Source organism: Macaca nemestrina, chromosome 11 (assembly GCF_043159975.1).
Source record: "Macaca nemestrina isolate mMacNem1 chromosome 11, mMacNem.hap1, whole genome shotgun sequence".
Lineage (NCBI taxonomy): Eukaryota > Metazoa > Chordata > Mammalia > Primates > Cercopithecidae > Macaca > Macaca nemestrina.
The window spans coordinates 55095835-55107850 of NC_092135.1; the positions used below are offsets into that span (position 1 = coordinate 55095835).

Sequence of the window (12016 nt, forward strand, 5' to 3'; positions counted from 1 at the left end):
AAAAAAAAAAAAAAAAATATATATATATATATATATACACACACACACACACACACACATATATATATACACACACACACACACACACACACACACACACACACATATATATATATATATAAAAAATATCAACCCAACTATCATCTCTGCCTCCTCTCTCATCAATTGATCTTAGTTTGGGGGAATCTTCTTTCAAGTGGTTCTAATGAAAAGCCTGTGGGGGAGCCACTACCCTACCAGTCAACCAGCATCACTCAAAATCTAGTCCAAGTCCTGGTGTGGCTCAAACTGTTTCTAGCTGGTTCATGACGAGATAAGTACTGAAACTGAGAGTAAGTGTGTCTTAATCTGTTCAGGCTACTCTAGAAAAACAACACAGATTAAGTGACTCATAAACAACAGAAATTCATTTCTCACATTCTGGAGACTGGGCAGTCAGAAATCAAGCCACCAGCAGATTTGTTGAGTAGTGAAGGCCCATTTCCTGGTTCATAGATGGCACCTTCTCATTATGTCCTCACATGGTGGAATGGCAAGGCCATAGGGCCTCTTTTGTAAGGGTGCTGATCCCATTCATCAGGACTCTATCCTTATAATCACATCATCTTCAGAAGCCCTATCACATTTATGACTAGGTTTCAACGTATGAATTTGGGGTGGACATAAACATTCAGACCATAACAAAGTGTTCAGAAACTTTTATAGCAATATGACCAATTAAGTTTATTCTTAATTGAATGGAATAATAAAAACAGATGGATTAGTGAAAAAACAATAGTTGGCTTATAAAGAAATACATTGAAACCCCCTGAAGGAATGGTCTAAATCACTAAACATATGCATCTCTGGAAGTGAGGATATACTGGGCCCCTTCTTTAAGCTGTTGTGTCTTAAAGCTGAAATATTAACTTCAGTGATAAATTCCTCAGGCAGAGCATTGGCACCTGGGTACAACAGGGTTAAAGAGCAGGAGTGGGGTAGGTGGGGTTACAAACCAGGAACACATGCCCTCCAAGTTAGATAGCTTTTTTTTCTCTTTAATTGCCCTTAAAACACACACGCTCTCACATAACACAGAAGGTGAGAGCTGAATGAAGTTTTCTGGGTAATGGCATGAAATGTTTTCCTTATGAGAAGTGGTGTTGAGTTACAGCGTGCAGACGGAGAACGGGGAGGAGAGAAACAGCAGCCTCAATCTGGCCCCCACCTTTTCTTGGGCTTGTAGGAAGGTGGACATGGGCTCCCGGAGACAAGACAAGTAATACGTTGAACTGTTCGGTGGCTGGAATCAACTTTTCCTGGAGTAACCTAAGGCCAGTGTTTACCAGAACTTAGCTAGGGCCAGCCAAGCAGGCACAGATGCTCTGCTATGAAATGCCACGCAGGCAGAGACTGACAAGCGGTAGGAGCTGAGCTTTCCCCTTGGACTGCTGCTTCCTGCTGTGTTCAGGGGAGGGGGTCACTTTCTGGCAACTCTGCTGCTGCTGCTGCTACTTCAACTCCCTCTCCACTCAAGGTAAGCAGGCTAAGGGAGGGCAGGCTGCTAGGGAAAGCTTTGTACCATGAACAGGATCCGAAAGTTTTTCCGAGGAAGTGGGCGAGTCTTGGCATTTATCTTTGTAGCTTCTGTCATCTGGCTGCTCTTTGACATGGCAGCTCTCCGCCTCTCATTCAATGAGATCAACACTCGGGTCATCAAGGAAGACATTGTGAGGAGGGAGCGGATAGGATTCAGAGTTCAGCCAGACCAAGTGAAAATTTTTTACAGCAGCATAAAAGAGATGAAACCTCCCCTAAAGGGACATGGGAAAGGGGCACGGGGCAAAGAGAACTTTAGAAAAACTGAGGAGAGTGTGCTCAAGGTTGAGGTGGACTTGGACCAAACCCAGAGGGAAAGAAAAATGCAGAATGCCCTGGGAAGGGGCAAGGTTGTACCGTTGTGGCATCCTGCACATCTGCAGACCCTCCCTGTGCCTCCTCACAAGCAGAAGACAGAAGGGAGAGGCAACAACCCTGAAGCCTCCTCTCACCAGGGGACACCAAAGCAAATGACAGCTCAGGGGGCTCCAAAAACCTCATTCATAGCAGCAAAAGGAACTCCATTAGTCAAAATATCAGCACACATGGGACGTGTCAGTTTAAAACAGGAGCCCCTGAAGAGTCATAGTCCCAGCAGTGACACATCAAAACTAGCAGCTGAAAGGGACTTGAATGTGACCATCAGTCTTAGTACTGACAGACCAAAGAAGCGATCACAGGCAGTAGCAAAAGAGAGGGCACACCCTGCCAGCACAGCAGAGCCGAAGTCTGGGGAAGTCATGGCCTTAAACAAAACTAAGTCTCAGAGCAAAGAAGTCAATGCAAATAAACACAAGGCCAATACGAGTCTTCCTTTTCTTAAGTTCATTGTCAATTCAAATCGCTTAAGGAAGCAATCTATTAATGAGACACATTTGGGAAGTCTGTCAAAGGATGATGGACCTAGAGGGGCTCATGGGAAGAAACTCAATTTCTCTGAAAGCCATGTTGTGATTATAACCAAAGAAGAAGAGCAAAAGACAGACCCCAAGGAGGTCTCCAATTCTAAAACCAAAACTGTATTTCCTAAAGTATTGGGTAAAAGCCAAGGTAAACACATTTCCAGGAATAGAAGTGAAATGTCTTTCTCTTCTCTTGCTCCACATAGAGTACCACTGTCCCAAACTAACCATGCTTTAGCTGGAGGGCTAAAGCCGGCAAAAATCAACATAACTGCCAAAGCCCCCTTTACAGAATACAACCAGAGTCATACAAAAGCCCTTTTACCTGAAGACAGTGGAATGCACCAGGTGTTAAGAATTGATGTGACGCTTTCTCCAAGGGACCCCAAAGCTCCAGGGCAGTTTGGGCGTCCTGTAGTTGTCCCCCATGGAAAGGAGAAGGAGGCAGAAAGAAGATGGAAAGAAGGGAACTTCAATGTCTACCTTAGCGATTTGATCCCAGTGGATAGAGCCATTGAAGACACCAGACCTGCTGGGTAAGACCTATTTCTCTTCTCTTTCCTCAACCCCAAGTGCTTTGGTTCTTATATAGAGAGAATTTATTGCTAGATAATTCCGTGTGGTTTTTTGTCACCTAGAGAATTAAAGAAACATTAATCATTGGATATCATTCAAATATTTCACCAACTACACAGAGAAAAAATTCTCATATCAGCAGTTGCAGAGTTCTCATTCTCTGAGACTTTGGTCCCCACCATTAGCTCATGTTCAATTTCCTTCTCTCTGTTGAAAACCTGTTAAAATGATTAGATGAACTCAGTTCATAATAATGTATATATAAATGGTAGAGCTTAAAGTGTAATTCCATTAGAATAGTGACAAGGAAGTGAATTCCCAATTTTGGAGCTTTTCATTATTAGCAAGTTTGTCAGGAATATATTTGGGAAAGAAGCACACAGAAGGACTCTTCTAGGCCTCCCTGGAATCATATCTCAGCCAGCAGAATTCTGCCTAATCATGAGTAATGATAACCAGGATAGCAAGAGAAGAAGTGACTTTACTCCCTAAAATTTAATGTCTTTTATAGATGGAGATGGTAGACATTTCAGGAGATCAGTTACATAGGAATAATAATGTTGGAAAAAGTCAATCAGTCCATACCAGCAAACACCTACAGGAGGTATAAAAAGCATAATAATAATCACTTCTATTTGTAGACATTCACTATTTACAAAGAACCTGCATACATATAGATGAACTCCATATGAGCCCTGGAAAGGAGGAGGCTGGCATTATGGTTCAAATTAACAAGCTGGCAAGGGCGCTCAGAAGTTACAACACTTTCTCAAAGTAATGCAGTTCTAAAGCTGCCCAGTGGACCTTCAGGAACCAGTCCTTCAAAAAGTTAAATTCCTGTATCACCAGATGTGGATCAAAGCATATAGATATTTAATCTGATTCAAATATAATTATGTTCCTGGCATTTTTTTTTCTTGGCCCACTGATAAGTGAAAGTACTCAATAGCCATATTTCAATATCTGTTAACTCAGTTCCCTGAGTCAAACAATATTTGCCAGGAAGTTGGATTGGGGAATGTCAAGATTGAGACTTAGCACACGTGGCATGTAAACAATGGCCTTGTGGCTTCTGTAGAAAATTCTTCTTTGTGATCTAGGTAGTCAGCATTACACTTTAGTCGGTGTTACTAGGAGGAAGGCAGATACAGGGGAAGCTTTATCCATATTAGAAAGAAGAGTCTCTACATTGTGACGTCGCTACAACCAGGTCATTTTCCATCTCTTAGCCGTCAGCAAATGGCTATCAGCCATGCACTGCTTAGGTCAAGCACTGTGCCATTCACGCTTCTCACCCTGGTGATAATCACAGCCTTGAGGAGAACACAGACATACTCAAAGATGAGGAAACTGAGGCCCTGGGATGCTAGATTGCCTGTGGTCACAAAGCTAGTCATTGTAGATAAATGATTAAAATTCATGCTCAAAATTATGCTGCATTCTTCCCCATCTCTTGCCAATCTCCCCTCAAAAAGGATCCTAAAAATTATGTTGGCCCAGCTCTAATCTAAAGTCCTGTGTATCACAGGATTACACTTGCCAGCTTTGAACAGAAAGTGCAGGGAAATGAAGTAGCTGTTAAAGGAGTTTCATTTTAACATGCCCTTATTGACCCAGCAGGCTGCTAGGGAGTCTGGGGAGGAATTAGACACTGCACAGAAGCACAAGCTCCACTTCCAAACCAGAGAAAAGGCACATGTGTGGCGGGGTGAGGGTGCCCAAAGCAAGTAATAACAATGTTATCACCAGTGGGGCTCACTGAAGGCTCAGTGGCTCCCAGTGCTTTTTAGTTTCTATACTTTGGTCTGTAGAAGGTAAGCATTGCAGCCCAGGAAAGTTATAGTCAGGCTCTGTCCTCTGTCTTCTGAAGGAGGTTGTCCCAACTGTAGGAAAAACTGACACGTGTGCTTGAGAGGATGAGTCAGAGAGCATGTGGCCAGGCCTCCTCCCTCTTATCACATAACCCACCTTGGCTAAATATAGGCGTGTTCTCAAGCTGCCTGGCGGATGCTACGCTCCACTCAGGAGTCTACCACCAGGGATCCTGGACCTGGGGCCTCCCAAAGTATTTTTCAGTCCTTTTGTAGCCCTCTTCTTTGAAAGAGGATAAATCATTTTTTGTTCTTTTATCCAAACACCTCGACTATAAATATGTGTAAATTATGTATTCATGCAGATAAAGGTTAAAGAAAATACGATCAAAAAACATTTGATTCATCAGGTTGGCAAGATTTGGAGTGGTTTTTTTTTTTTCTTTTTTTACTTTGGATTTATTTATTTTCAGCCTTGCTCAAAATGTGTTTGAGGTAGCTGCTTACAGGAACGCACGCAATAAGATTTTTTAAGATGATAAGTTTTCAAAGTCAGCATAAGGGGAAATTGTTACAAAACAGAATAAGAAAATGAGTATGTGTGTGTGAAAGAGAGAGAGAAACAACTATAAGAACACAAGAGGGCTAGCTTAAAATTAGCTGAAGTAGCATCCTACTGCAACCTTTAAATTTTGAGAGTTTTGGAGAATATCTTCCTTATTGACCTATTCATTTCCCCAAAATCCACTGTTATAGATGAATTAACACATAACTGGCATATCACTACTGCTCATTGAATACAGAATGCACCAAAAAATGTAAAAAACAACAACAACAACAACAACAACAACAAAAACCACACACACAGATTTGGTATAATCATTTAAATTCAACTTCCCCCAGTGAAGATAATAACTAGTCAGTAGTTAACATCATTTAAAGATGAATTAGCTGATGTGCTAGGGTGAGGTTACCATTAAGAAGTAGAGGACAGGCATGGTGGCTCACACCTGTAATCTCAGCACTTTGGGAGGCACGGTTGGAGAATCCCTTGAGCCCAGGAGTTTGAGATCAGCCTGGGCAATATAGTGAGATCTCATCACTACAAAAAGTTTAAAAATTACCCATGGGTGGTGGTGCATGCCTGTAGTCTCAGCCACTCAGGAGGCTGAGGTGGGAGGATCACTTGAGCCTGAGAGGTCGAGGTTGCAGTGAACCAAGATTGTGCCATTGCACAATAGCCTAGGTGACAGAATAAGACCTTGTCGCAGAAAACAACAACAACAACCAAAGCAGAGGAGACAGGCAGGGATTTCCAGGACAACTTCTCTTACTCTAGTTCTGAAATCAGATTCTCTTTTCCAAACCTACTCTTTCCTCCTTTTTCTCTTGAGTCCCAAAGGACCATTGCTAAAATGTTAAGATGCAATTTCATACCTCTTTTCTAAAGCACAAGAACTCCTTTCTGTTCTCAGGGTTACTCACACTGTCCTTTTCTGTCTGCCCATGTTTCTCCCCTTGGTGGTATAGCAATAGCACCCCGCACATGACATTTTCTCCAAGCTGGGCCCTCAGCATGAGAAAAGCTAATCTCTTTGCTCTTCTCCACCCATTATGGTTGTAACCATCCACTGAAGTTTACATTCACTGGTCCCTTCCCACAGCCTCCCTCCATCCTCACCATTCTCTTGCACACATTCTAATCCAACATTACTCAAAATTCAACTGTGGCTTCCCTCCACCTGGACCATGAGGTCGCTGTGACCTCTAAATTGCAATTACTCTTAGTGTACACAGGCATCCTAGTTACTGAAACACTCTTTACTGCGTCTGTTTTGTCTCCTTAGTGAAATTATAAGCTTCTGAAGGAAACTCTGTCTTTAGCTTTATTTTGTACTCCTTTAGCACTGATCACAGTGCTGTGCATTCAGAAGCAACAGGTTTACACAGTATGAATTTAAAATTTGTTTCTCTGAATTTGTTTCTCTGAAATGATTTTTGAACATTGATACTACCTTGAAAATAATCAAAAGGTAGCAATTCAAATGAAACCTGCAACAAGTCTATTTATAAATTATTAATGACTTCTTAATTTTTCATTATGAATATATGGAATATATTAAAATCTGATTTAAGGCAAACACATTCTGTTTAACGCTATGATCTATTCATTAATTCATGTTTATTCCTTATTTTATATTTTTGTTATTGTTTTGGTTCTTAATTTTAATGTTTTGGCTTTCAAGAGAGGAAAGCCTATTTTATTTACAAGAATGTTTTATGTCAGCATGTAAAATACAACTTCATTGTTGCCTAGAAATTTTGCCTATAAAATTTGCTTGAAATAAAATGCTTTTTTGACAGTTAAAGTTCCATATTTAATCTTTTTTTAATTAAAAGCTAATCTTTTCAGTTCTTGCTCCTAATGATTGAAGTTTGTTTCTGTCAGCAACAATCAACGCACATACACATACACATACACACACACACACATGCACACACATATGTAAACACAGGTTTTGCTAAAATGTGATCCTGTGCAGGGCAATTCTACTTGGAGAAGTCTGTCTTCTGGCCTGAAGCTATAGTTAAGATGGAACTCCAAAAATGAACTTATTTTAAGAGTGCACTTCCTGAATCTGAATTTAGAGAAAAATGACTCAAAGGAATTTTTGCTGCCAGCATTCAGTTTTTAAAGTACAATAAGAATTCTGGCGTGCTTGTCTGCCACTGCTGTGTCCTCATAATGTTACTCAATTGCTTAATTTAATGCTTTGCTTTCCCTACAAAACTCTGGCAAGCCCCTCAATAAAGCAATTAAAATGGGTCTTTATTCTCTTAGCCCAGAGCCAGGACTGTCAACCAATAATTTGATTCCTTCCTACACAGCTAAAGAAAGTTTTTTTTGGCACATTTGAAAAGCAAAAGATAGCACCATGCATTTGCCACAAACCAATCTAAATTACTGAGGGGAAAGAAAAACTTTCTGGAACCTTAATTTTGATCCTAGTAGGGTTAGAAACTATAACTGATGAGTTACTGGAGGAGGAAGGGGAGGAGCAGGAGGATACAGAAGAGAGAAAATAAAGTGATCAGGTGTCCTCCCAAACTTTGAGCTTCTAAAAGTTTATCAGACTGAGAGAAAAAAAGAAACTTTAAAGTTAAATTAAATTTAAATTTGGGATTTAATTTTATCCCAAGATGGGATACAAATCTTAATTGATGAAACGAACATGCTTTTGTGACTAATAGCCATTGGAGAATATTAATTAAAATTCATTGGAGAAGCTATGAGATCTCCTTGAGAAACTAATTGGAGGCAGGAAAAAAAAACCTCACAAGATGAATTCAAAAGGATTTACTTCCTGCTTTCACCTCTATGGGTAAAAGCAATGCAGTGGTGCCTTTTGAATAGTGTGTACGTGTTCATTTTTGTGGGCACGTGCGTGCATTTGTGAACATATGCATGTGTTTGTGTGTTAGGGCACAGTGCTCTATTTCACTCAAAAGTCATGTAGGAGATCAGGAAATAAAAAGGAAAACTTGTTAAAAGGTTCAGACTAGACTGTAACATAATGAAGGTGAAATATGGCCAAGGGACAATGAACTGGGCCTTTGAATACTTTTCTTTATCCCACTCTCCTTATAACAAAGGGAGTAACAAAGACAACAAAGATCAGAGGAAAAGAATGGAAAGCACAATTCTGCCTCTAGTTCAAAGAGAAGAAAACAGCTAAACGGTGCCTAATGAATATAAAACTGAGAAATGTTAAAGCGAATTCCTGACTTTTCCTCCTAAATACTGTGAAAGCCCTAGAAACACTCCTGGGAGAGAGTAGTTAATAAATGCAGGAATTTGAAAGAAGTATACTTTTTCATATACTGAACACAGGGCCCAATTTAACCATCAGCATAATATATCAAACTCTTGCTGTAATATTGCCCTGGTACTCTTGGCCCTGAAAATAACTTCCTATTGGGCTTTTCTGGCTGATCCAATCAGAACGGAGCTTCTCAAGAGAGAAACAACTTTTTTGCTCAAGGTTCAGAAAATTCAGAGAAAATAGCAATGTTTAGAAGCTGTATTTTGCTGTTTGCTTTCGAAATGAAAGGAGCTTTTTAGAGTCTCCTGGAAAAACAGCTATATCATACCAAACTCACGCACCTTCTCAGTTGGCCTTGCTTCTAAAATGTTGATAATATGGACAAGTGTGAGAAGCAGCAATGTGAGGAAACAGTGTTTACAAAGGTCTTCACAACTTGCCTTCTCGTTTAATCCTTAAAACAATTCCTCAAGGTAGATACTATCATCATCCCGGCTTTACCTATAGAAAAACTGAGACAGAGGAAGCTGAGGTTTCAGGTAACAGCAGATATTTCAGACAGTGGCAGTTCATTTCGTTGCACATGATATTTGCTCATTGCCTATCAATCAGGAGCGGTGCACCATGCCGGGCAGTTGAGGCCTTTATCCTTCAGGCATATTATTTCATCTGATCCTTCTGGCCATGCCAGATTAGCAAAGTGTTACGTCTCTTTATTAACAGATGAGAGGGGGAAAGAGAGCAAATGGTAATGTAACTTGCCCAAGGCCTCACAGCTCACAAGTGCCAAAGTTGGGACCCAACCTCTAGTTTTCTGATTCTTCCTCACTCAGTAATAATTCCACTGCACCAGTCTGGTTCCCTCTCCACCCCCAGCAACTCTCCCCATGTAGTGACCATCATCACCTGCACCTCTCCTTGACTTGCCAAGGCCCTGTGCATAAAGGGGAATCCCTCCACTGCTCAGCTTCACACACAAAAGAAGTGCTTAGTTTTGTTTCAGTCAGTGATGTGTGTGTATGCATATATGTATGCATGTAGACTTATGTTTGCATGTGTGTGTGTATTCTAAGCAATCCTCATAGCAACACTATGAGATATTAACTTTCATATGTTTTACAGTTGAGAAGGGTGAGACTGTAAAAGAATAAATGATTTATCCACTGTCCCAGCAAGCTAATAGCAAATTTGGGATTCAAAAGAAAATTTCCCAATTTTTAATTCTTTCCACAGGTGACAGCTCCTCCTTCCTTTGTTTCCTTATAGTCATATGACTTTGGCAGAAATTAAAACACCTCTCTTCCTTATACATGGGTAAGAGATGCATGAGGGGAGTTAAGTTTGCATGACATGTACCTCATCAGAGAAAAAAATATAGAAAACCATTTCCTATACAGCACTAAGCAAAGGTGATTCTTTAAAACTGGGCCATAACACAGCCCTGCAGTGAACAAAGCTCTCAGGACTGCTACTGCGCAGTATGGCATCAGAGCATGGTCATAGACTTCAAGGCATGTACAGCAAAATGTGATGCAGAAACACAGGGGACTATTGGGGAAAAGGAGATAAAAGGCTAAACCTGAACTGGGAGAGACAGAAATGTTTGAGCTGCAACCTGAAAGAGTAGAGAGTCAGAGAAATGGAGAAAACAGTAAAAAGGATGATCCATTGAGAAACTGAGGAAATCTGACATGGGTTGCAGGAGAGCAATGAGGATGTAAATGAGGCCATAGAAGTAAGTAGAGTCCAGATCACTCAGGACCTTGTTCAAGTTCTTCTAAGGGCCAGTGGGAAATCATTAAGGGATTTAAAACCATAGAAATAACAATTTAATTTGCCTTTTCTCAGGGGACTTATGACCCAAAGGAAAGCACTTACAGGTAAATGCTAAAGTTGCATAGAAAACCACAGAATGTTAATACTAGGTGAAGATTTGAAAGTTATCTAATCTAGTCCTTTATGTTAGAGAGAAGGTTCCAGGAGAAAAATGACTTGCCCAAGGTCATACACAGCAGGAAAGACAGAACATCCCCACCTAGTACTATTTCTGTCACATCACACCACCTCCTCCTCTTCTCCCTGCCATCCCAATTTCACTGTGACAGCTTCCTGCTCAAAATAGACTATTGTTGAAGTGGTGAATGTTGATGCTGGTGGCTTATATTTCTAAGCCTGAGTCCTGTCACTTTGATGACTCTACATTTACCACGGCAACCACGGCCGCAGTTGGCTAAGAACTTTGGAGTAGAAGTGATGAGTGTGACTTAAATTTTCTGAGTCAGTAGCCAGGTGATTTTGACTGAATGTCACGGATAGTCTACCCTAGAAAGAACAAAACATGAAAGTACAATTTTTATATCGCTGTACCGTCTTACCAGTGAGAGGGAAAGCGGCCCCAAACAATTCTAAGGTCTGGGAGAAAAGAATACAATTCCAGGCAGAGCTCTTCAGCTGTGTGCTCAATTCTCCTCCTGATGTTCCTGAGATACCAGCGCTTGGGGAGTGAAGGCCCCTGAAGGCTCACATCAAGGCAGTAGTTGAATTGCAAATAGAAGTTAAGAAAATATTCTCCTTGACCTTCTGTTCAAACCTGTGAAGCCTGAGACTTGACCCACATAGTACATCTTGACTGTCTCGGAATAAAATGAAAAATTCATAGAAATGAGAGAATGTTATCATTCTCTCAATCTTAGGATTTAAAACCTTCTCTATTTGATAGGCTACATTCAAATCAGGTTAGTGGCTCAGCATACAGCACACAGAAGCCAGGAGGGTGGGACGCATCACTTTCTGGGTCTCTCGATAAATGATTGAGCACTTGACAGATTCAGATTAGAGGACTGCCTCAGAAAAGGGCAGTGTGTGTTATGCCCAGACCGTTTATTCCCTGAAGAAGACCACCAGAGTCCAGAGTCAAAGCTAAGCAGCAAGGATCTTTATTACAGGTTCGAACCTGGAACTCTCCCTCGCTCGTGAAACGAGACGGGCAGGAGAGCTCCCCCACTGAGCTCCGAGCAGTGTTATATAGTCTAAGAAAAGTGGGCATAGAGTTATTATACAAATCAGATATATGATTGGCTAGTGTTTGAACAAGGCGATTTGGCTAACTATGATTGGTTCCCGCCATTTCTGATATTTTGGTTCAAACTTTGAGGCGGGAGAGCAGGTTTATGGCAGCAAGAGTTTATCTTACTTAAACACGTCTTGTGACCTTGCCTCAGAACTTACAAAATCTCTGGTACGTGCAAAACAAAATCTCTGGTACGTGCAGAAAACCAGGTACTCACAGAACTTACGAAATCTCTGGTATGTGCAAAGATTAGAG

The 12016-nt window shown here is 40.9% G+C and overlaps 1 protein-coding gene across 2 annotated transcripts in view; it reads left to right on the forward strand.

Moving 5' to 3' along the window:
* The first annotated feature begins 1035 nt into the window (after window positions 1–1035).
* Window positions 1036–12016, forward strand: part of LOC105493216 (polypeptide N-acetylgalactosaminyltransferase 5) — a 57972-nt gene continuing 46991 nt past the window's right edge. Inside the window, exon 1 of one of the 2 annotated variants that reach the window (XM_071072796.1) lies at window positions 1036–3016. In XM_071072796.1, the coding sequence (XP_070928897.1) occupies window positions 1563–3016 (1454 nt within the window). In that variant the 5' untranslated portion in view covers window positions 1036–1562. The remainder of the gene's footprint in view (window positions 3017–12016) is intronic. The other variant, XM_011760740.2, reaches the window with a different exon arrangement.